The sequence below is a fragment of the Sardina pilchardus genome, chromosome 20 (genome assembly GCF_963854185.1).
Source record: "Sardina pilchardus chromosome 20, fSarPil1.1, whole genome shotgun sequence".
Classification (NCBI taxonomy): domain Eukaryota; kingdom Metazoa; phylum Chordata; class Actinopteri; order Clupeiformes; family Clupeidae; genus Sardina; species Sardina pilchardus.
In genome coordinates, this window is record NC_085013.1 from 24,348,916 (window position 1) to 24,375,429 (window position 26,514).

At 44.4% G+C, this 26,514-nt stretch overlaps 2 protein-coding genes across 2 annotated transcripts; one reads left to right on the plus strand and one right to left on the minus strand.

Moving 5' to 3' along the window:
* Positions 1-4,500: 4,500 nt before the first annotated feature.
* Positions 4,501-15,380, plus strand: pnoca (prepronociceptin a). The gene is made up of 3 exons (XM_062523084.1): positions 4,501-4,634; positions 12,227-12,362; positions 13,814-15,380. The coding sequence occupies exons 2-3, from the start codon at positions 12,240-12,242 to the stop codon at positions 14,417-14,419; spliced, it is 729 nt and encodes a 242-aa protein (XP_062379068.1). The 5' UTR covers positions 4,501-4,634; positions 12,227-12,239; the 3' UTR covers positions 14,420-15,380.
* A 480-nt stretch (positions 15,381-15,860) lies between these two features.
* Positions 15,861-26,488, minus strand: znf395a (zinc finger protein 395a). Its single transcript, XM_062523085.1, has 10 exons — positions 26,342-26,488; positions 23,331-23,689; positions 22,212-22,417; positions 21,813-21,919; positions 21,281-21,486; positions 20,839-20,939; positions 19,991-20,273; positions 19,181-19,279; positions 18,086-18,204; positions 15,861-17,717 (listed from the first exon to the last, which is right to left on the minus strand). The coding sequence occupies exons 2-10, from the start codon at positions 23,538-23,540 to the stop codon at positions 17,606-17,608; spliced, it is 1,443 nt and encodes a 480-aa protein (XP_062379069.1). The 5' UTR covers positions 23,541-23,689; positions 26,342-26,488; the 3' UTR covers positions 15,861-17,605.
* Positions 26,489-26,514: the final 26 nt, after the last annotated feature.

Sequence of the window (26,514 nt, forward strand, 5' to 3'; positions counted from 1 at the left end):
TGAGGTAAGCAAGCAGTGAACAATTACTTTTTTTTTTTTTTTCCATGTAACTCTGACTTGAACCTGTCTTATCAGGACCAGCTGGCCTGTGGTTTAGTCAGAGTTTAAGTGGACATTTAAAATAGTTTCCTCTTCGCTGCACAGTAAACTACTTTGCAGTATCACTGGACTCCAAACAAATTATTTAGGTGCACTTGGTGAGTCAATTCACTCTGATGACCAGGCTGCAAGTCTGCAGCACTCACAAAACAATTGTGCTCGAAACCCTGATTTGAGTGCCTTCAGACAAGCCTTGATTGAAGTCAATTACATTTAATAAATCATAATTACAGACGTTGTCAGGTTTCACTTGTCTTTATTGTAGCATAAGGAACCTCTTTATGTGATTGGCCTGACTGATGTAGCCTGGCCCCTCCCACCTAACCAACTAGTCTCTCTCCTCTTACTGTAATAGGCTCGTTCAACTTCATATAGCCGTCTTATGATTATTTCTGAGATTCTGATACGTTTTCAACCATGACGTATGCACTATTCTGGTTTGAAAGACGTATCAGAATCTCAGAAATAATCACGTCTGCAGTCGTCTTAAGACGGCTACATGAAGTCGAATGAGCTTATTGCCTTTATGTTTCCCTCAGCCACCAGGGTGGAGGGCCATTCAGCGATGAGAAGGGATGACATTTGTTGAGCCAATCATCGATGAGAGGGCGTGTCATAGCTGTGGTAAGCGGTAGACACACGTGTACGGAAATGCTAACATTGCAGTTGGCAAAGGTAAATACACAATGTGATTGGTTAGGCTGGACCAATGATGTCAAAGTGAACTCAAAGTGCACACCTGATACAATGCTGGAATTGGAAATGTTTCCCAATCGTTAGACTCTCTTTGCAAAATGAAACGAAGTTGTGACTCAAGTGAAACCAGGCTATGACTGTACTTTCTGTGATGGAGCTTCCGCAAAAAAAAAAAAAAAAGTCAGACTCTCCACCTGACGTACTGTTCAAATCTCAGGAATGTTTTGCCCAATTTATCTGTTTGCTCTCCACACAGGCTCTGGTTCTGTGAATGGGAATCAAAACAAAGTGGTTTGGACGGTTTGGTGGTTTTGCTCGTCCAGAGTCCACCTAGGAGCACATGAGGGAGTCGTGTACAACGATTGGCTACTGAGCTCATATATATGTCAACAATCTTTCACGAAACCGACTGCGGACTGCATCCTCTCACAGAGCCCCACTACACCACCCCTGGTGGCTGGTCGTCGGGGTCGGTGTCGGGGTCAGGGTCAGGTCCGTCCCCGATTGGCGCTGGCACAGTCTGGGTCAGACTCCGAGCATATGGCTCATGACCGCCCAGATTTCATGGCATCATGAGCACATCATTGTCACCGGTGTCGTATTGATTTAGCTTGATGAGGGCTTCTGGCACTCAGCTGAGTCGGCTGCGACTGCGGCTGCTGCCACTATACTGAGTGCCACTGCTCAGCCTCCTGAATTCTCCACAGCGCTGTGGCTGTGAGACGCTGCCCTCTGCAGATATTGGTTTAAAGGAGCAGCGCAGATACATATAAAACAATGTCTCCCCTCCACTGTAAGAAGATCACTTGTACTGTAAGTCACTTTATGAATGCTCAGAATCGGCAATAAAATCTTAGTGATCCTTGCGGTCCTCGTTGATGCAAATATAGTTACACAAAAGAATAGAATACAGACACACTACAGTAGATATGAAATTACATGCTGATTTGTTTTTATTTTATTTTGTATTTATTCTAATATCTGCTTTTATCAGTTTCACTGTGATGTTATCCTCAATCTTATCATTTTCTCATGACTTTTCTCTATGCTGCTAACTGTTGGCCTGTGGTGATGGGTGGCTGAAAAAGAGGTTTCTGGGGAATGATATATGTGTTACACGCGACCAAGATGGAGATCACCGTGAGTTGGTAAGCAAAACAACATCCCAGCATGGCCCTCTTCAGAGGGCTCCATTACCCCAGTAAGACCCATAAGCCCAGGAGCTCCCACTGGGCAAGCCCAGCCCCAGAGCCCGGGCGCAACCGCCACAAACACGGCCTGCGTGCCGTCCAGCTGGGAGCCACAATGGCGGCTCATCTCAGGACCACGGGCGTCCAGGGCTTTGCCTGAAAGTCACACAGCCTGATGAGGGGGGATGTGCCTTTTCTCCTTCTCCTTCTTGCTCTCTCTCTCTCTCTCTCTTTCTCCTTCTCTTTCATTTTCTCTTTCTGTCTCTTTCTTGGAACCCCCACCCCCCCCCTCCACACATGCACACGCCCACAAACACACACACACACACACACACACCACCTACATGTCAAGGACATGATCTTGCTACATGAATCATATTGTTTCAGAACAGTTTGTACTGTGTGTACACCTCACCTCAGTGAAGCTGATCCAGTACTGTAGATCTAATATCAGGGATATATCTTGGATGGAAGCTGTTCAGTCTCATGTAATAATTAATCTGAATATGTTAAAGGATGACATGAAATAGACGCGATGAGAAAGAGAACTTGTGGTTCGTTGTGAGAATTGTCAGTTAGATCATCCTATTGGACGCAAGCAAAGCAGTTCTTGACATTTTGAGCATTTCTACTTTTTTTGTCTTTGTCTCGTGTATGAGAGCATGCAGTACTACTTTGCCCTCTATCTTACTTTTAGAAGCCATTTTGCTTGGAGTGTTTGCATAGGTGATGGGCCAGAGGACATCCACACACTCACTATACAATGAGACTGAAATAGAAGTCCAGAAATGGATAGCAGTGTTTACCCCGGGGCCTCCTCTCCGGATGGGGTTCCTTGACGGACGGACGCCTGCTCCGGGCCGGATCCGCCGGGCTGTTTGATGTGTCGTTGGCAGGCGAGGTATCCGGATATCTGGGATGCGCTGACAGACAGACACAATACATAATACATCATACCGGAGTGCGGTCGCTTGCCTCGACTCGCCTCCCCTCCCCGCGCCCCCCCCCCCCCCCCGCCTCCCCTGCTGGGTGTCACTACTGCTGTTACCTCTCCCTCCCTCCCTCCCCGTCCACACTGTTTCACATGCAGGAGGAGTCAGTGGTCCAACTGCAAAGCCCTCCAGTAGGTACAGTAATGTTGTTGTGCGTCACTGGTTACTATAAGTGAATTAAAGTCACACAATCTAGAAGTTCCCTTGTGTCAATATACAAAATACTGGGGTACCCATTTAGTGCTAGAAAGTTACACTCTTGGCAAAGCACAATAATGATTCTGATTAATAATTCTGATACTCCATTCTCTTTGTTTTAAATCTGTGTATAGCATGACATTAGTTTAAAGCTGTGATTTCAAGGTAAACAAAACTGGGTTCATCCCGTTAGAAAGAGTGCTGTTTTTTCTATTGCCATGAGATAGCAGGGATATAGCCTAACTGTAGATTGCTATCCTGTCCCTCTGCTTGGTTGAGATCTTTATAGAATTATAGAGACAAACAATCATAGGTCATCTATTATTATCATCTTTCTTGTCATTATCTCTAAAATCGGCTGCTGTCTTCCTCCTTCCTTCGAGAAGCTGTTGAGTCATAAACTGCGCCCTAATTGGCCATCTGATAATTACGTCCCGAGTGTCCAGAACTGACCAGGGTTTGGCTTCGGGCACCTTCTCTGGTCGGTTGTTGACAGCGCTGCAGTACTGGAAATTATTTTTTTCAACGGTTCATGTTGTAGGTCATCCCTAACTACTGTATGTTGGTCACGTCAAGATGGACGTCAGCGAATGTTGAACGTCAGGAGAGACACTGTGAGAGTTGTCCAGAGGTACCTGGAAAGTCTTTCCTCCTCCTGAGCCCAAAAGTGAGTGCATCTGAGCGTGAGTAAGGCTATTCTCCTCAGGAACTCGAAAGAAACTTGGTGAAGAGTTGGGGGGGAGGGAGGGAGGGAGAGAGGACTTTTCTGAATGTGGCGTTGAGACTTGCACATCCCCGGTCCGTACCCAAAGCACGTCACATTTGACGTAAAAGAGGGTGTGAATATCTCACATAGGCCCATATGATGCACTACTGTCAATCAGACTACGTAAGTATAGCTGTCTCTCTCCTCTTTCCCTCCCTCCCTCTTCCCCCTCTCTCTTGCCCACTCACCTTCTTTCTCTCTCTCTCTCTCTCCCTCTCTCTCTACCCTTCCACCGCTCTTTCTCTCTCGCACCCTCTTTCCTACCCTCCACCATCCTCTCTCCCTCTCTCTCCATCCCTCCCCCTTTCCCCCATATCTCTCTTGTCCCTCTCCCTCCCTCTCTCCCTCCTACCACCCATCCCTCTCCCCCTCCCTTACTCCCTTTCTCTCTCTCTCTCTCTCTCTCTCCCTCTCTCTCTCTCTCTCTCTCTCTCCGGTCCTGTCGGAGTTGTGAGGGAGGGGGCAGGGCTTGGCCCGGAGGGAGGGGTGTGCTTATAAGAGATCTGAGCAACAGCATCTAACTGAGTTCTACTAATCACAGCCTGGAGCTTCAGGACACTACAGGCACCGCACCTCACACACAGACTCAGACTCAGCAACGCACCTGTCTGCCTGCCTGCCTGCCTGCCTGCCCGCCCGCCTGCCCATCGTCAGGACAAGCCTCCGTGTCGGCCGTCCCATCCCTACACACAGGTGAGTGAGCGCAGGGGCACGGAGGAGCTCGTTCAGACAAAGCAAGCGCTGGGGATGATTTAATCCAGAGCTAACTTGATTGAATCTGTCTCTCTTTTTTTTACCTTTCTGTCTCTGTCTCTCTTTCTCTCTGTCTTTTTGTTTAATCTTTCTCTCATTCAGAAAAAGCAAAGGCTGGGGACAATTTAGTCCAGAGTTAACGTGATTGAATCTGTCTCTTTTTTACCTCTCTGTCTCTGTCTCTCTCTCTCTCTCTGTCTTTTTGTTTAATCTTTCTCTCATTCAGAAAAAGCAAAGGCTGGGGACAATTTTGTCCAGAGTTAACGTGATTGAATCTGTCTCTTTTTTACCTCTCTGTCTCTGTTTCTCTCTCTCTCTCTCTCTCTCTCTCTCTCTGTCTTTTTGTCCATCTTTCTCTTTCCCCCTCTCTCAAACGCACTCTCACATATATTCACTTTCTTTAAATCATGTCGATGTTGTAAGCAATGATTGTTATGCCTTTGTTTCTTTGAAGCATCTAGGACATTGTTAGTTTTTGTTTCAATATGAGAACTTTGTAAAGGGCTATCATGATTGCAGAACTCATTTTCTGGCTGTGTTCTGGTTGTACTTGTGAAGCATGTGGCTGGAGGGAGAATGTCTCTCAGTTCAGTCTGTGCCGTTTCAGTGTGGCATATTGGCTTGCATGTGAAGCAGATCAGAAGGCTCTCTCACCAGTAGGAACATAATTCTCACATCACTTGCATTATCATCTCATTGATTTTGTCAGGCTGAAATCGATCCAACTCTAGTTTTACAACAGTCTTTTCAACAGTCTTTTTTCATCTACCCCCTTTCAGTGTTTTTTTTTTTTTGAAGTAGTTTGAGAGAAGAAGATGAGAGTGAAAGGAGGTGCTTGGTCCCTGTTTCAGGTGCCCAGTGTGTTCCACTGCAGAGGAGATGTTAAATGACGAGCATTCATGCGTTCGGAGTCCCCGTCCCATTCACTTCTATATATAGTCTCCACCCATTAAATGGCCATTTACATCCGAGAGAAGATTAAGAGCCTAATTTTCTCTGGGCTGCATTTTCAAAGCAAGAAAATTCCCGATAAGAGGACAAAAATATATAACCTAAAAAACTGTATTGCTTGTGATTAATCAGGCATATCTTTTAATTTCGAGTCAGTTTTTTTGTTCCCTCAGATTAATTAAAAGTCTGATGTTTCATTGCAGCCACTGGTTTATTTCACACCTGGTTTCTTTTCTTTTGTGGCAATTGGCTAAGAGGTTGTGCTTAGCGCAACACTGAGGGATTAAGACAACACCGGGAACAGATTAAAACAAACGTTTTTTTTTCCCACTCAAGTTATTTTTAAACAGCAAATTCTGTTATCAGTGTGCTTGAAATGGCTGTAATTGCTCTAGGATTATTTAATCCTCAATCCAGTTGAATTCGTTCCCCCTCAGGAAATGAGAACATATTTTCTTGTTGAAATCCATTAAATGGTGGTTATCTTTTTGGAGGCATTGTTTTGCTGGTGTGCTTGGATCAGTGAACAAGAAGTGTTTCAGGAATATTACAAAGACTCTGTGGTTATTACACTGCAGAGTAAGGAGAGGGGGGGGGACCATATTCTATACTCATCTCGACCAATGAGTCACGATTCTTCTGCTCTGAAGCTGTGAAATGAACTGACGATAAGTTGCTGGCATTGCAAAAGATATAAGATAAGATGGTGGCGATAAATTCATCTTTATGTCATGCTCAGGACAGATTTTCCTCAGGATTAAAAATGACCATGCTTAGAGAAAAGCCTGAAGGCAAGATATTGTTTCTCCTCATCTTGCCTTTAAAAATATAAAGAAAAAACCAACACAAACTATGATCTTGTACAATCAAGAAATTAAGCATTCCAGTAGATTGTTGGATATGACATGAGATGCGTTCACTGACACAGTTCCCCTTACATCTTTAACTTACATTCAGTTCTCTTTAGGAGGCATTTCCATTTAATTATATCCTGCCTATCACCACTGCATTTTCTGTGTGTCAGACAAGCAGGGGGGTTGTGAAGGACAGAGGAGGGATTTTCCGTTATGTGGACACAGGTAGCCAATAGGACCTGAGTATTTCTCTGAAGAACCATAAGGTCAAGAGATAGACCTGAGTGCAGTAGAAATGCAGGAAGGAATACCCAGGACTTAGCGGATTAGCGTTTTTTTTCCCTCTTTTTTTTCTGTCTTTCTTATCATAGTCAGTGGCAGTGGTAAGAGCCATCCTGTGTGTTCTTGTGGTTAGTCTGACGTCAAGAAATCATGCCTTTGGATGTGGCCCCAATCTCCAAGAAATGACAGGTTATTTCAATGTAAGAAAATTAGACAGCAAAAGCTTCTTTGATATCAACATTTAGTTATCGAGACAAAAATACTGAACCTAGAGATACCCGGCTTATTGACCATAAGATTTCTCATGTCAGGTCAATAACTCTGTCTTTTTGAAGGTAATGTTCTTTGAGCTGTGGGGTTAGTAGTTTCAAAGTTTTCCTTGTGACCTTAATATTCTATCTAGGAATCGAATCTTTCTCTATGTGAGGCTCCCCTGATAATCATTTGTTCTTTGTTGAAGCTGATTCATTTAAGATAAAAAGGAGAAATAGGAAACCCTAACAGATCTCTCGCTTCTGGATCTCAGTGATGTGTCTTTATTCTTTGAAATACCCTTGCCCTGAAGCCATAAATTCAATCTATCAGTGATAATAAAAAAAATAATTTACTCATCTAATGTGTATCACAACCATGAAACCAAACGAATGCCTTTCTGATTAGATAATCTATCGCCATGTCATGGGTGTCAGGGTGAATCGCGTCTGGTGCTCCCCCTGCATTGCAGTGTGGTGAATTGTTTCTCTCTCTCTCTCTCTCTCTCTCTCTCTCTCTCTCTCTCACACACACTCTCTCTTCTTCTTTCTTTCTATGCTCTCTCTTTCTCTTGCTCTTGGTTGATAAAGGAGGAAAAAGATGCACAAACAGAGGAGGAAAGGTTTTGTGCAGAAGTCAAATAGCCAATTGTGGTGGAGGAGGAGAAGTGGCAATATTCATCATTCACCATGAGGATAATTTTTTAGTTTATTGCATTAAAAGGGTGTATCTTTTGTCGAGACTTTCTTCCCATCCAGCAGGCATTTAATTCAGGGAGGGGAAATTGAATCTACCCTACATTTTATGTGTCTCTGTGTAGCTCTCTACATGACCTTCCTGATGGTTCACGCTTGCCCCCTTTTGATGGGCTCCCGTCTGGGCTATGTCCAGACCTCTGGCTGCACAATCACCATCTGGGTGCAGTGTCTGGACATTCCTCCGGGTCCAATCAGCCTGTCCACTGGAACAGGTGGAGGAAAAGGAAAAGTTTTGCTTTGTTACCCCGCCACACACACACACACACACACACACACACACACATTGCGAGTGGGCGTTGGCTGCCACTGTTGAATGGACTTGTTTAGAGATATTATGGCAGATTTTTTTTTTTTATGTTCCATATGGAATCAATTAGTGCTTGTTAGGTTCTCAAGGTCAATTTGGGATTTATGTTTGAAATGGGCCAGTCTAATTGATTCTCCCTGTGATGTCAATCGTCATAAAGTTAATTACATGTATGGCTGTAAATGTCAGATCCATATCAAACACATAAACTTGGCATTGAGTCAACAGAATGTTGATGTGGTTTCAGAGGAATGCATATAAGTATAGACAACTGTGGGCTTTGTCTCATTGAAAAGTAGCACCCCCCTTTTTTGAAGAGACAATCAACCAGAGCCATATAGATACATGTATCTATATGGCTCTGCAATCAACTAGACGCACACAAGAACATTTGTTAGAGAAGTTCTCTGGAGGCAAGAGTGTTCTAGAACCCACTATTAGAATGAGTCACTCCAGTCAAGAGTATTCCGTTCATGGGTACTAATGAGTCCTGCTAACACAGCATCTGCATGACTTGTCTCTGTCCCCTGGTGATTGCTGTGTCCAGTCCATTTAGCTGGGGGTGGTAGTGTGTGGACAACATGGCTTCATGGAGGACACTCATAGTGTTCATTTGAAGCCACAGGCTTCTGTAACGACCGCTGTGACGAAGAAAGCAATGAGCCATTGACTCGTGGAGCTGTTTGATTTCCAATCTTGATTGGCCCCGCCTGTGGCTCAGCCAGCCATGTTTGTGGTCTGTGTCGCGGCCGGGGACCAGATCTCTGGAGATAGTGAGTCCATCATGATTGAGGAGCATTGTTTTCTTGACGCAAGCAGGCCCTTTGGGGCTTTCTTTGTAGGAAATGGACCAGGGAGGAGATCTCTTCCCATTCCATTCAATCTGAGTTTTATTTTTAAGCGAAAATTGGACACTGGCTTGATGATCAAACTAGGTATTAGATCAAACAGTTTCAGAGTGAGTTTTCAGAACAAACGTTCCAATGACAGGAAGCCAATGCACTGCAGGTTCCCTTAACAACTCCACCTCACATCACTCCTGCTATAGTTCAGATCCAAGAACATTCTTCAACAGCAGGAGCAAAGAGTTTACACTTGTGGTGCCACTATGGCATTTCATATTGAGAAAACAGACGGCCTGACTCTCATCATGAATCAAGCTCGAGGAAAGATGTTTGGTTTGCACACACGTGCCGTTGAGATGAGATGACAAGTCATCATCTCAATGTGTCAGAGGCTGGACAGATGGCTTCATGACACGGAGGCTTGGTTGCCATTTGGCTACTGGATGGTCAGGACCATACTGCGTGGCCCTGAGTTCCACAGAATCTGACATGTTGAGTCACATGGGAACATTTGGGAAAAATCTGTGGAAAAAAAAAATACAGTACTGTGTTCATGGTTCAAGAAGAGATGTTAGATTCACACCCTCAATCGTAAGAAGATTAATAACAACAACACACTTGTGTTGTTTTCTTGACCTCAAACACTTGATGTTACAACAAGATTAAAAAATTGGTTTGGTGAGAGATGTTAGTCGATATTCTTTTCTCACTCACTAAATAGCCCCAGGCATGCCTTCCATGTCTTATCTAGAGAGAGCAAGAGAGAGAGAGAGAGAGGGAGAGAGAGAAAGAGAGAGAGAGAGAGAGAGCGGATTATTGATTTCGGGGACCTTCGCCTTCGGTTATCTCTGTTTTTGCTCATTTGTTAGTTTGCCTGTTAATTCACCGGCCTCCTGTCCTTCTTTTAACATGGGTGCGGTCAACACACACACACACACACACACACACACACACACACACACACACAAAAACAGACACACCATATACTGAAACCCACCAAGAGATCTCTTAGCAGAGCCCCTTTAGGAAAACGCATCATTTTCTGAAAACTACTGCCGAAGTGAGCGCCAAAGTTAGAAAAAAAAAGAATCAATTTGATGACAGCACGTCTCTTGTCTCTCTCTCTCTCTCTCTCTCTCTCTCTCTTTGAGTAGCTCTCTTTGCAAAGACTGGCCTGAAACGCCATGGCACCTGGCAGTGAGAGCTACAGTAAGGGCATCACTCACTTTGAAGGAGCTTCTCAGGAGGAAAAAAAACCTGTGCAAGTCAGAGAGGTGATTTTAAAGTAGCAGATCAATAAACGGGTGTGGTGAAGTTTGTCTGCAATTCACTCTGCTCTCCATATTTATACACCAGCTCTGTTTCTTATTCGTTTTTTCCCCTACAAATTACAAACTTACTCCAGGCAGATATTGATTCCCACATTTGGTCTTCATTGAGATGTGTTCTCAGAAAAGTGTAACGAAGTTAGTCCTGCGCTGGAGAACTGATGTGTCAGTCTCGAATCTCCGTGTGTGTGTGTGTGTGTGTGTGCCGGCAGAAAGGGAGAGATTAGATGTCTACGGAACAATGGCGGGTGATGGACACGGGCTGTTAATAGAATTGGCTTTGTTATAGATCCGCTCGAGAACAGACAAAGACAGCAAGCGCAGTGCCTTGTCCTGGACTCTTTCACTCCATAATTCACTTTAGAAGAAGTTTCTCAGGAGGCAATTAGAGTGTGTGTCACATCTCTTCATGTCTTCATGAGGTTTCTCTTGTTCATACGGGAGATACACTCAGAAAACACGGTTGACGTTGTCAGCTTCAATTGGGAAGAGTATAATAAACTTATCTAAGATTCAGCCGTATATCTTATTACGAGATCAAACTTTTTTTTTTACAGGCCATATGTATAAAGCCTATGAAATTCAACGCAAAAGTTTGTACCCATGACACAAGTGCTGGTGCAATATCATAAACACTATTATCTTTACCCTATACAGGCTATGAGATGTAGTAAAGGCCTAATGCAGTTATTAGATGTTCTAATCATATGTAATTCATTAATTGATCAACTAATAGCTTTACAGAAAGTGCATTATTATTAGTATTTTTGTGATATTAGTATTTGTGTTCGGAGAGCATTTTGCATGTTGTTGCTTTAGTCTGCTTGATGACTAACTCTGTGCCAGGGTTGGTGAGTCTGACAAAACCCAAAATGGCCGCCTCATCTCATTATGCCACAAGCGCTAATTCAAACCTCAATTAACCGAGATGATGAGTTTTGCTAATGAAGTACAACAAGATGATGAGTTTGTTTGTTTGTGTGTCAACCCCACACACACACACACACACACCACCCACACACCCACACACTCTTTACCAGACTTCCAGAGTTTGCCAAGGTCACGACAGCATACGGCTGCCAGTTTAAGGTCTTGTCTGACCAGCCATTCAGGGTCTGACAATCTTGCAAATAATGATAAGAGCAATTCAAAATGCTCAAGAATGTTCATTTTGCCATGTCGTACTCTGCTGGCACTGAATACCCTCAGAGTATGTTATCATAGGCAAAACAGCGCAATATCTGCACACACACACACACACACACACACATACTGTCCATACATTAGGCCTGCAATAGAGAATAAGTATAGACATACGGTCAGGCATTATGGCAAGGTGTCTATTTCACTGTCCATGGTGTCGTCACGGCAGGCTGAAAGGTATTTTGCTGCCAAATAGCAGTCGGTCCTTAGTAGCTGGACCAATTTATCAGTGTCGTCAAGGGAGCTAGTTCTGAGAATTATGTCTGAGAACTGTCAAAAATGTCCCTTTCTTATCTGCTCAAATTTTGTATAATAAAGGAGAGAGTGCTCTCTGTCTCAACCTCACTAGTCGCACAGTGACCACGGGTCCGCTACTCTTTTGGAAGCCTGGAAGTTCTGGCATTTTTCTGTGGCAAGACTGTGGTCACTTAGCCTGTAAGAATCTGTCTCTGCTTTATATCTCTGACGGTGAAGAGATACATTGCCAATTCATAATCTCTTTTTAGTGACAAGTAGCATTCGAATTTGAGTTGCACTTTTTTCCTACTTTGATTCCTAGTTTGTTTTGCTTGGTCTGATTTTGGAAAGCTTGTCCAGGTCTCAGGGCTGATCTGGGTTTTGATTGCTCTCTCTCTCTCTGTCTCTCTCTCTCTCTGTCTCTCTCTCTCTCTCTCTCTCTCTCTCTCTCTGTCTCTCTCTCTCTCTCTCAAACCTCTTGTAAACCCCTCTCTCTCTCTTTCTCCTTGATCAAGGTCCCACCCAGCCATGAAGACGCCTCTGTGGATGCTGGTGTTCCTCGGTCTGTTTGTGCCCGGACACGGCGACTGTCAAGGGGACTGCCTCTCCTGCCTTGAACTCCTGCCCAAAGACCAAGCCTTCAACACACTGGTCAGATCTCACTTCACTCCTCTGCCCACAATCAATAATAATCACTAATCACTAATACCACCGCTGTCAATCAAAAGGCTGGCAATAGCTCATCATGAATCAGTAATTAACGTTATAATATCTTTAAACAGATATTGATCAATTTTATTGATCCCGGGTTGATTGTCTTGCCTCTCCCTCTCATGGACGTTCACTGAACAATTAACTAGTTAATGAAGAAACACTCTGCAGTTAATGATTTTTTCCCCAAAGCGACCGTTTTTGACATGCATTGCGAGTAGGCTGAAATTAGAGCAAGTTAAGTTACACCAACAACAAGATGAGGTACGTTTCAAGGAAAAAAGAGAACCTTTAGTGTGATTTAGTTCAGAACACTTTAGTTGATAGTAATAGAATGCCCTCAGCAGCCCAAGAGCTAATATACAGTAATTACTATACTGAATATAATTACTTACGTATTTATTTACATGTTTAATTGACACTTTTATCCAAAGTGACTTACAGATACCAATAGCAGGGATCAGTCTCACTGGAGCAATTTGGGGTTAATACCTTGCTCAAGCACACAACTGTAGCAGCCAGGCAGTAACTGAAGCCTTCATTTTTATGTGGGTCACTGCATGCTAGCCAAGTTCCTTAGCTCCTACACCACCACTACCCGGATTGCTATACAGCTTTACGCAGATGCAGAGCAGTCGGTTTTGGTGTCGGCCTGGTTCTGAGCTTGGGCCAGACCAGCTCAACTTGTATGTGTTGGGGGGGGGGGTGGGGGTGGGGGGGGCGTCACACGGGGATTCAATTATCCCGTCGCATAATTACCGAGCGCCACAACGCCGCTTGGTGATGAGAGTTGTGGCGGGGAGAAGTTGATGGAACAGAGCGGCCTCCCGTGGAGCTCATAGCAGCGGGCCCCCTCAGGACGCCTCTCCGTCAGTTAACAGCTCGGATGGCCAGAAAGGGCACATCTCCTCTATTCAGCTGCAAAATGCTCTCCCTAGAGCCCGCATGGCTTTTAATTTGCGCGGCCGACTAATTGATTTCCTTTGATAAAACAGAAAAACAAGCAAAAAAGAAAAAAAAAAAGAGGTGGCGTTTCCACACGTCGATGACATATTTGTATTGAGCGTGTGTGTTTGTGTCCAGTCTGTCGTTGTTTGTTCACACTCATGATTGATTACAGAAGGACTGAAAAGTGAAAGGCGACATTTTAAAAAAAGCTGAAATTAAACTTCCTGACACATTAAACCATGCAGATAACCACACAGCCCTCTGTGGGATAAAAAATCACTCACTCCGACATTGCTGACAGAAAAAAAGATTTGGGTCACAGAGGGCAACCACCACACAATGTCACCATCTGAAAAATGTGAGAAGCAAAGCACAGGTTTCTTTCCATGGTTCACTAACTTCTGGTCCCTTTCCATCCGTTCTCCAATCCATGTGCCCCGCAGGTGTGTCTCGTAGAGTGCCATGGCAATGTCTCTCCAGGCCTCAACTGGGAGATGTGCCGCAAAGTTGTGGAAAAGCCGCAGCAGGTACCCTCCCAGACCCTAGGGGGCGCCATGCTGAGACGCTCCCAGGAGGACGTGGCCGCCGGTCTGCTGCCCCTTGAGCAGGAGGATGGCGGACTGCCCTACTCCGGAGCCTTGCAGAGGTTTGACCACGTGGCCCGGGCACTGGGTCTGGACCAGCAGGGCGGCGCCAGGAGCCGGACGACCCAGCTGGCGTCCGAGACTGTGGAAGGGAACCAGGAGGACGAGGAGGCGGAGGAGGTGGAGGGCGAGGAAGACAGGGACCAGGACGACGGGGTCGGCATCAACCTGGCCAAACGCTTCGGCGGCTTCCTGAAGGGCAAGTATGGCTACAAGAAGCTGGTGAACCCCGGGAGGTCCTACCAGAAGCGTTACGGCGGCTTCATAGGCGTCCGTAAATCTGCCCGAAAGTGGAACAACCAGAAACGTTTCTCTGAGTTTCTAAAGCAGTACCTGGGCATGAGCACCCGGTCTAGCGAGTATAAGAGTGTCTCAGCCGACCTCACCCAACAAAATGAGGTCTAAGGCCTTTGTTGATACCTGTCCAGTCACTGTACAAACAAACAAATCCTTTTGTCCACTCCACACTGCAGTTCTCCAGTTCACACGGTGACCTTCACACCTACACAACAGAAAGGTCATCCATTCAAACATCTCCTCTCGCTTCTCACACATAGTCAACCCATCTCAACATTTTTACATGAGAACAAAACACAGCCTATTCCTTGGTCTAAAAGTAGGTCAAAGTTAAATTTGGCTATTATTGGTAAAAAGAAATCTTGACTATCCCGGGAGACAAGAAGCATCTCAGTCGGAACCCATTTCATTACTAAATACTTATTTTACAAGAGGACACTCAGAGAAATCCGAGAAAAAAAAACTCTGCAAAGATAGGTCAGATTAGTTTGATTAAAGGAACGAGGGAAAGTTTCTCTCTGTAAAAGTTAGGCTTATTGCCCAGAGGGATATTCGATAACGATCTGCTCACACTGTCAACTACTATCCAATAGACCCTGTCCAACACTGCCATCTTGTGGCTGAATTGAGAAAGACATCCCATGTCTGAATGACAACCTTGCAATGCATATCTAATGAAAGTCCTGTTGCTGGACTAACGTGACTTTCAAAATCCTATGGACATTGTAATATCTGGTTGAACTACATAAATATTTTAATTAACTACACAAGTCATGAAAAATCTGAGAATATGTAGAGTTCAGGCACACAGGAAACATGGTCATCTATGTGCGATGTCCGACAATGATTTGTTTCTCCTGATGAGATCTCTATGGTTTAATCCAAGGCTTCTATCACTACATAGAAATCTAATCAGCTGTGTTTGTGTATATGAAACGACCTGTACGTATGTAAAGTGTTTATTTTGATAATTTCTTTCTCTGTTGTGTGAAATCATTTGATTGTTCAGAATAACAACTTGTAAATAGAAACAAAGTTGAACATACCAATAAAATAGTTTACTATTTCCTTTGTGGCCTGTCATGCAGCAAATGATTGTGTCTCGAGGTATTTTGTTTGTCGCTTGACTTCGTGTTATCTCTTTCGCTCTTCTGGTGGAAATGCAACCGATGTGATCACTTCATTCATCATCAATTAACATTCATTTGTTTAAGGTGAACGACAAAGCTTTCCAGTGAAGTGTCTGAATTAAAGGGTACTTTTGACGCTCAATGGTGTTTTTTGCCCCCAACGGCACCTTCCAGGCAGCACAGCCTAAAAGGCACTACCTTTACCCTATTCCTAACCTTAACTCCCTCAACCCTCATCCTACCCCTAAACTGAGGGGAGTAGTGCCTTTAAGGCAGCGCTGCCTGGAAGGCACCGTTAAGGGCAAATAATACCAAAGACCACTTTGCACTAAGGGACAACCTGGGAAATTCCTTTTTATCAAGTCTCATTTTACCATTCACTATTTGTAACTCAAGACAACCCAGACAAAACAGCACAATTGCTTTGATATATATTTTTATAAAATGTAATAAAACAAGAATTACAAAAAGGTTTCAGATTACACAAAGAATTTCATAATAAGGTGTTACTTTTTTTTTTTGCTTTGACACAAACTGACTTTATAGAACGTACATAAACACAAGATACTCATGGACTTCGGTTGGTTATGTCTCATATGCCTGGGCAGTTAAGTGACAGAAGATATTACTGTTTTAGTACTTAAGTACAATGTGAACACAAATCCTTTCACTAAAAAGTATCTAAGTATCTGACTCGTGTAGAGCAGATTCCCTAAGACATTCATGTCGTCTGTGGTACAAGCAGACATTGCAAAGTCTTATTCCTTGGAAATTTACACAAAAAAGTTGGAAGCTGATGTCTCTCTCAATCATACACATGATATTCCTTTCATTAAAGGACAAGACAGAATATCAAAACGATTCAAAAGAGTGGTCTTTACAGTGCGACTGCACCATAGTAAGAGAAGGAACCACAAAATGTACACTTGACCCAACAGTTTGCTAACTCAAGATGGAAGTGTCAAATTACCATGGAAAAGGGGAAGGCTGCTACATCAGAACTCATTTCTTTGTCATCAGAGATCAAATTTTTTTACATAATTTTTTTTTTTTTTGTCTCACAGACGTAACCCATGGCAACCAATACATGAGCACAATGATTATGACATAACACCAGAAACACTAGTCACTGAGTAAACAACAAAAAAAATCTCAAAAAAAAAATCTCATTTTTTTTTTATACATAAAACATCTCTTTTTGAAGAGAAAGAAAAAAAAGCTTCGGAAGCTGTGGAATTCCACCACAGATCTGCATGGCTTTTACAGTGGACGCAGTGGATCAAAAGAACCACCACTGCTCCACCAACTGCTGTAGTCTCAATAAGCTGCCGTATTTTTTTTAATTATTATTTTTTTCCTTAATAACTCCTCTCGATAGGTCAATCTTACGCCTGCACCACAAATTGACTTCTTTCTTACTGCATGGTCTTCAATATCAAATCAGTGCTGGAACAATAACTGCCATCCCACTTCATACACACATGTGTGCGCATACGCACACATACACACACACACACTCGTAGTGTTTGAGTAAGGGCGGGGTGACCCAGGGAAACCGAAGCGGCTTCTTTGTAGGCAGCCATGTTTTTTTTCTGGACTGCCATTGAGAAACGAGTCGATTCTTAGAACCGCCGTCGTGCGGAGATGGGCCTCCTATGACTTTTGAGGGAAATCCCCTTGGCTGATATGGCAGTGGCTCAGAGACAGAAGACCCCTGTGTGTGCAGGGGGGATGCGTGTCATCATGTTCCAGTTCGGAGGAAGACTAGCAGAGGTGGACATCTCGAAAGACTCACCTCAGACAGGTAGAGTTAAGGGGAATGGCAGTGTAATAGCTCTTTGATTCCCCAAAGTCTTAAGCACCAAAAACATTTAAATCATGCTGTAACAAAGTACAATTACAGTTATGAAATTTAAACACAAAAAGCATGCAAGTATAAAAGAACAACAACAACAAAAAAACAACAACAACAAAAAAAAACATTTAAAAAGTCAAAAGGTACAAAACAGTTTAAAAAAAAAAAAAAGAAAAAAAAAAGGTGCTTCTCTGGTTTTGTGGTTAGCCTGTCCTCCTGTCTTTGGAAGAGGTGTTTCTCTCTCTCTCTCTCTCTCTCCCTTTCTCTCTCGATCTCTGCTATCCATTCTTTCTTGCTCTCTGGCCTCTCTCAGTCCACAAAGCGCTGGCAGGCTTTCTTCCAGCGGCATGCGGTGCACCACTGGTCCCGGTGCTCGATGCCGTACACCTTCCGGCACTTCTTGGCCTCGCCGCGGATCTTTCTGGAATGGGAGGAACAACACGTTCAGAAGAAAGAAACAAAAACAAAATCTCACAGAACACATACAAGACGCATACACCGCCATAAATAATCCATTGTACAGAAGCTAAGAGCTAAGAAACATTACAGAGTATCAGTGACAAGTATTTTGAGGCCACTGAAAATAAGTGACCATAGAGGTGTTTGATTCAGAGGGAAAAAAGCAACTGAAGTATTATAATGTATGTGTTCATCCTGTACGTACATGTAGCTACATGGCTTTAGATACAGAACGAAAACATAAATTACATTTGGCTTTCTCAGGAGCACATACAGTACACTACAAATGGCTTCTTTATAGCTAATAGTCATCTGTGAAAGCACTCATACCTGGTGTTGCAGTGATTTCTGGGTGGAGAGACACTGGCTGGGACCGACCTGCTGGGGGCGCTGTGGTTCTGGAGCCACTGTTCACCCACACTCACAGAACGGTTGCGAAATGGCGCCACCTAGGGGTCAAAAGATCAACAGTATGCAGTCAACAACAGAGGAGGGAAAAAAGAGGAAGGGCAACTGCCAACTGCAAGCTCCAGAATTCTTCTCCAAACATGCAGAGCCGTGACAGCTTATCATTCTGGACTTGCTCACACTCACAGTAAAATAGGGATGTCGAAATATAATGCTGGTGTCAAAACAACCAAGATTATAGACGACAGAAAACAGAAACACTACTTGACACAGACTTGGACGGCTACGACCGTTTTTAAATGATTTTACAAAAACACAATGTTGCGAAATACGCCTCCTTAAATACATGTGGAACATGGCACACACCAAGAGCCACAGGCGTGCTTGCACGACCACATGTTTACAGAAGAGAAAATGGTGTCTGCAGTGAAATTCTCCCGAGTGACCAGTAGGTGGCACCCTTTCACCAGCTGTCAGCGGTGCAGGGGAACAAAGGGAAGGTGGCTTGTGTGTTTATGACATCCTTTTAATGGCCACCCTGCAGAAAAACACTGCAGCATAAATCTGTCCCTCGAGACCGTCCTCTCACAAAAACAATAACCCTCAGACAAAAAGGACAATGGCTACAGGCAGGCGCATCGACTCTGACCAATCCAATGCACCGCGCTGTGGACGCCGTTGAGGATTTTTCCCACTGCCGTGTTTATTTAGCTTGTTTATGCAGCAGCCAGAGTGGACGTCTTACAGAGAGAAGGCACGGGTGGACAAATCCGACACATGCTGCTGTCTCAACACGAGACTGCCGGTCACCCCACCGGGATCAACAAGTGTTTACACACAAAGGCTTGGGAGGTTATTGTGGGAGATATTTTGCACAGGGATTTAGTCTCTAAGTGACTGAGTGACGGTGAGTGCATGCGTGTGTGTGTGTGTGTGTGCGTGTGTGTGTGTGTGTGTGCGTGTGTGCGCGTGTGTGTGTGTGTGTGTGGGTGCTAATCTGAGGCAGAGTAATCTCACCTGTTTGTTTGCGGCGACGGTTAGAGGCTGCGTCCACATGCAGGAGGGGGAGGTGGACGGCACAGCGGTCACCGCCTGGGCGGGGGGAGGTGCGGGGGCCTGTGGAGATGAGATCACAGAGTAAACAAACAAACAAACAAACAAACAAACAAACACACATATAAACACACAATGGGTGCACTTAATAAGAATCGTACAGACAAACTGAGTCATGCATCACAGCCAAGTGCTGTGTGAGAGGCACAGGACTGGCGTTTGAATAAATAATAACAAGCGAGTCAGGAAATGATAGTTCAGTAGATTTCTGCTAAATCTCCAGTTTCCCGGCAGTAAAATTTGGCCAAGATTAGTCTGGAAAAACACTGGAGGCACAAATAGCCTGAGGGACTGTTTACTCATAATTGGACCAGGGTGCGTTTCTATTTCAGGAAAATACAGAATTCAAATTTGGCTATATTCTTGCGGTTGGTTGAAAACATATTCCTAATTAGATTGTATTTATTTTCTGCGATAAGACACCATTACATTCCCATTACGATGCATCAGTGCATTATTAATTAATTGAGTTTGTGCATAGCTTTGCGTTCTCCATATGCAAAAAGATGCCCATGAGGATTTTTTGCAGAACTTTGTGTGTATTTTTTTATAAATGTTCAGTGCAACTTTTAGGATGCATGACAATAATGATATGTTAACTTTGAATAAACACTATTTTATAAGAATTCATTATATCGTATCCTATTGCATATTGCCATTTCTCGTCAGTGTATCGGGACGGGCATTTCTTAGCCGTGTATCGGCCAGTCCTACCTGGTACGAGTGCTCGCAGTGGACCTGCCAGAAGCTCTCGGAGGGTGCGGAGCGGCTGAGGGGGCTGGGCTCGCTTTTGGGGGGACAGGGCACGTGCTGGGCAGCGCTGGCGGGGGACGCACAGGAGAGCCTTGCGGGGGCGGCGGCGGGGGAGGGGGTGGGGGTGGGGGTAGGGGTCAGGGAGGTGACCCCGCTGCTGACGGTCATCTGGTCCATGTCCTGGTAGATCTCGGTGTAGTAGAAGTCCTCTTCTCTCTGGGATCGCTCCGGCTCCGTGCTCTGACTGGAAGGACGAGGAAGCACGTCAGAGGATATCAAATAAAGTCAAATTACACACGTTTTTCTACACTTTACTGTATATCTTTTCTACTTTATTTCAAAACTGTTATTTTTTTTAAAACAAACTTCATGTTCGTATCCTGTCAGTAGCTTTGAACAAAAGCATCTGCAAAACACCACCACCATAACTGTAAATAATATAATGTGGATAATCATCGATTAACCTAAAGTTATGGCACGTGTGATTTTATCGCACAAGTGTTTTGATCTGCAGTACTGTGTTTCCCAAAGGCATTGTTGAGCGAGCCGAGCACTGTGGGGACTAAGTGATGGATGTGCAAAATAAAATGTGTCTCTATAATGCACGGAGACTCTCTATAACGCATGGAGACTCTCTATATATAATGCGCTTATGGTAGCTGCTCGATAACGCTCTCAGAAAAACGTAGCCCGGTACAGCACAAGCTGACGGCGTACCCATTCCTACACTCCTACACTGCTGGAGAGGAAGCGTGCGGAGCGGAGCGTACTGCCAGCCTGTGCCAGCTGGTCCCCGCGGGGGCACTTACCCCAAGTGCAGCGTGCGAATGTGCCGCTTGATGCCAACCACTGAGGTCAGAACCTTGCCACAGTTGCGCCAAAGACACCGGTAAGCAATCTTCACAGAGTTCTAGAGGATATAAAAAGGCAAACGTGGGAAACAATGAGCATTGCATACAAAATTACAATTCGGTGTCTGTCATTTTAAAACTGTTTTCACGCTGTGAAACGTCTAGTGCAACTAACTCACGTCACATTAGAGACAGATAGAAAGGTGTACACATCAATTAGGAAACAGAAATAAATAATTGACAGCTATGATCCACTGACCTCAATAACAAACTTATATTTTTATTTATAGAGTGTTCTTAGTTAGTGTGCTCGTAGACGTTACACATTCACTTCAGAGTCAATAAACAGTGATGCCTAATATGGTCAAGGTAGTGGCACCACACCAGTGCGATCAGTCACCTTTCGCTTCCGTGGCGCCGGCTCGTCAAACAGGACCTGTTCCAGCTCCATGTCCAATCCCTCGTCGGCGGGCGGGACCGCGCCCCTGTCTGTCTCCTCGATGGTTGGTGACGGGGCGGGGCTCGTGTTGCCATGGTCGGAGCTCCAGTAGCCGCTGCTGCCGCTGTCGGACAGTTCGCCTCCGCCGCATTCCACCCCACTGACGGCTGGACACGTCGCGCCACAGGACACAGAGTCACACACACACACACACACACACACACACACGCAATGAGAGAGAGAGAGAAAGAGACTACGTTTAATAAAAATGATTAAGTATAAGGCGTACATTTAACAAATAAGTATAAGGCGACATTTAATGACAATACAATATTTTTTTTTATCTGCAACGCTGTCTTAACAGATTACTATATATATATATATAACACTGAAAAGTTTTTACCTTATTATTATTTTGACACATTTTTTGACACATTTGACACATATGCCAAACATGGAAAATGACATTGATATTAATGTGTTATGGACTCACCTGGTTCTGCTTGAGATGGACTCTGGACCAGTGGACTGCATGACAGGCTGGTCAGCACCATGGCAGCCATCATCTCATCCATGTCCACAGACACGGGGCTTCTGTAACTGGAATGGAAGAGAACGAGGGCAAGCACAGGAACATGAATATTTACAATAGAAATTAAGGCTATTAACTATTGCCATAATAATTTCAAAAACAAACTTCATATTATATTAACGAAAATAATGAATATGACTGGAGAATATTATATGAATATATCAACACATTAACATTAATAAGACAAAAATGGTGTATATTGAGCATAAAATGATACATTGACTTTGTGAGACACAGTTCTGTTGATACGCTGTCAGAACGGCATGGCGAATCTGAGCCTGTGCAGACTTCACGTCATACCTTCTTGGCACGTCAATGCAGGAGGACACCGAGCGAGCGGGGTGGGAGTGCGAGGCGAGCGGAGGGTTGGGGGTCGTCCAGACGTCCTCCTGCTTGCGGACGATGTGCTGGTTGAGCTGCGGCAGGAAGATGTTCACCTGGTTGTCCACGTGGTTGTGCTGCTCGACCATGCCGCAGCACTCTTGGCCTCCGCAGAACACGTACACCTACAGGGAGCGCAGGGGAACAACGGGCGCCATCTTTTAACACCACGCAGCGAGCTTCGGGCACAAACGTCAAAACAAAGATGTTTTGGCGCAAAGAGGATGTCTGCATGCAAAGCGCTGAAACGAGATCTTTCACGGCTGGAGTTTCACTTCCTATGCGTCTAAAAGAGATCCAGCAGATCTGATGTCACAACACAGTTTATGCATTTTGTTATGCTTCCTCATGTTGTGGCGTTGATGTGCAATTACGCCTTTTATTTTGAAGCACGTTACTGTTTGTCAACACTTGTGTCATGGTAGTGTGGTAGCTAAGGAACTGAACTAGTATGCAATAGCCAACAGTCAACTACACCATAATACCCCTGGGAAAGGCCCTTAACTCGAGCTGCTTCAAGGGGACAGTCCCTGCAGTTGGTCTTAGTAAATCGAACAAACTTGACTAAACTTGACATTTGACATTAAATCTACAATCACAAACACGTCCCTAATTCCTAGTCAAACATTCTTGACTCTGTGCAAATTCCCAACAGTCCTCCAGTGTTTGCTTGAGCTCCCTCCCTGACAGCGCCTTGGCATGGACGCAACCCCCGATCAGAGGTGCGTTCAAGAGCATTCGGCGAACAGCGGCAAACGTTCATGATGAATATGTTTTCTCTGAACAACGTTAATAGAGCATCTAGCCACCACTGTTGTTTGAGAGACTAGCATCACCTCTTCCTGGCAGTTTTTTCAAAAGAGACCTTCAACTAGGAGCGCTTGGAGCTTGCGACTACAAGCACTCTCTCCACAATTCAGAAAAGTGACACTGATACTAAATGTCGCTACAATATGACGCATATAATCACGTTTTAATCACGTTTTTAGCTAATCGCGTTTTTAGCCTCACGCTCCCCTCCTCCTCTGTCTCACTCACCTTCTGTCCCGGGTGCAGCTTGACTCTGATGACGCCGTGAGGTCTCGGGCCGAACCCCAGACACGGGGTGCCCGCCTCCGCCTCGCCCTGATGCTGGTGCAGATGCAGCTGGGGCGCCTCCTGGTGGTGGTGGGCGTCGGACGGGTGGCAGGAGCCGCACACCAGCGCGCCCATGGTGGAGCGCTTTCCCAGCCTGCTCTTGGGCAACATGATGTTCGCTTCTCAACAGAATCCGCGCGGCGTCCGATCCAGTTCAACAGTTATAACCAGCGTCCAGTCGATTCCCACAGGGGGCAGCCCGGGTTCACTTCCCAAAGGACGGATATGCACACAGGCACACGCACACACACGAGAGGAAGCTGCCAGAGGGAGAGAGAGAGAGAGAGAGAGAGAGAGAAAGAAAGAGAGAGAGAGAGAGAGAGAGAGAGAGAGAGAGAGAGAGGGAGGGAGAGAGAGAAACAATATGCTGTGAGACTGCCGGTGCTTCTCCGGCTGAGTTTCATGGACATTTAGATACTCTGAATCACACAAGGAGAAAGGGGCATATGGACCCTGAGGTGATGGACACTCGTAACAGCATGTGGGATTTGGACTAGTGGAGCGAATCATCTGTCCGTGTTTTTAACACAATGTAGCAGGATCACCGATGGTGATCAGTGTATACATGGAGACTAACAGGATCCCATTAGCATGAATTAATTAATCAGTAATTAATTAATTTATATGGGCTAACAAAGAACGCAGTCTTGAGGTGTTTCTAAACAACCTGACACAAATTCAATTACAGAATCTAATTACATTATTCAACACATTAGGCAGCACTTGCACTTAGGCAACACTACTAATGTCTTGTAAGGAAGAAATCATTTTGTGCAAGCTTTAATGACATTCTAAGTTTTAGTAATTTTAGTATAATAGCGCAAAAAAAACAAACAAATGTTACATTAAACAGGTTATCTGAAGTGGAGTACTAACTTGTTCAGCTCTAACTTCTCTTTATATGACACACATCCAAATACTTTTTTTTGTCAAAGAGTACCTAAAAGTACCTTAAAAAGCCTGATGACCTTGGAGGTTATTTTTGTTTTGTTTTATTTAAGTCCACACCGTCTCCCCTACAATCCCCTTCAGAGATATGGCAAAATACCAGGAGGGCCTGTTCGCTGGCAAACACTTCCCGTAATAGAGGCCTGGCAACTCCCACCCCCCACCCTTGTCCCACCTTAAAGAGGACCCACATACTCACTCTCTCTCTCTCACTCACACACACACTTAAAGGGGGGAAGGGCTGCAAAAAAAAAAAACAGCCAGGAAGAAAATATCCTGCCCTAAATATTAAGTGTTCCACTATAAAGGAAATGAATCCTGAATAGCCATTAATTCTAGAAGAGAATTAACAGCAATCGGGGGCAGACCTGAGCCAGAAAAGACCAAAGTTGTTCCATGGAATAACCTACTTAAAAAATGAGTGAGAATTTCTCAAGAAATCATCAAGAGGTTAAACAAATTCTAATTGGCCGATTTAAATGGGGTGACTGATGCAACTCTAAACGCCTTTGTTGTAAGCTGAGGTGAATCATCGCATTCCAAGTCCAAGCGGCTGAGAAGTGACTTCGTCTGGCAACGCTGTTGACAGGGGTCACACCGCATTAAACCCACTACTGCCCCTGTAAGTCATTCTAGTCACATGAAAGCAAGCTGGTCCCTGGGGACTTCTCATTTGTCTTGGGATCTCTAATCACAAGTTGTGGTCACATTTCATATTTCCTCTTTTCCAGTAAGAGGTGATTCACCCTCACTGTGCAAACTGACATTAGCCCTGGTTGTGAAACTCCCAAGCCTGCTTGCATCACGGCAGCTGTTGCCATACTGTAAACTGTTACTGTATGGTCACTGGGCCAGTAGGCTACTCAACTGGAGTCCTCTGCAATGCAATTTCGCAATGCAATCCTGGCGTGCAATCCTGTCAGTGTTGAACTAAGGTACACAACGTTTCAAGTGAAACGAAATGATCAAGCCGTTCTACAGGCAAACTACCAGTGCAATGCAAATGTTTGCACATATCCTAAACGGGCCACCCACCATGCACTGTTCCACTTTATTCAGTAGAGATCAGTGTTGCATGTATTATGGTATAATTACATAAACACAGTTGGAAGTTATTAAACAGCAATGACACTATGGCACTGACATTTCGCATACAAACATCAGAGTCGAACAATGGAACATGCACTCGATCACTGAGCGAACCTTGGTCCATTCACAACAAGCAATATAATATAGCAAGGGCGGGGGGACTTTATGTGCATATGACGTCAGTCATTCGCTCGCGCTTTGAAAAAGCCACCACAACAACCTGATTTGCGACCCTCCTCTCGTGCAATGCATACAACGGCGGCGAGCTGCTTGTTGATAGCAGCGTGGCGTTAACGGTTCGAGCGGAACGCTGTCATGGCAAAGGCAAAATGCCAGAACAAGAATAAGGAACCTTTAATGCAACAGTGTGCTTATTCAAACAAGAAATAACATCGAAACCAAAATAGCGCCAACGATTGTTTTGATGAATGTTGACAACGTCATTTAGCTAACTGTAAACACAGCGCAAGATAGCACAATTGCTCGGTGCACCACGACCTTATGACGGACTAACGCTACCGTCTCAATGTAAACTTGATTTGCTCTGTAGGTTTTCATTAAACAGACATTTCAAACATAAAAGGCTAAGGGAAGAAATCGGATTTTCAAAATGTGTACATAATCACGTTACCATCGATTAAAAAAAAGTTCAGTGTTCTAACTAGCACACAGCCAAGTGTAAAACGTGGACCTCGGATAATGGAATACTGCATAAATCAAACGAGCGTGCAACAAATTCTCAGTTTTCATACCAACAAATGTTTAAAACATAACTTCACATCGGAAAATATGGACTGCAGCAGCGAAAAATACATTTAAACGGCATTTAAGCTTAAAAAAACAACCAAAACTTTCAATGGACATTGCACACCTACCTCTGCCAGTTTCCAACACACCCCCTTCTGCAAAGCTTGCTCTGACCGGCTGTAACTTGAAAATGCTCTTTTCAGTGCCTAGAAAGGGATGTGAGGTAGAGGAAAACCTGTCACGGATTTTCCCCAACGGGATTCTCCTTGTGCTCGTATGTTTACGACGTCGACGACGAATC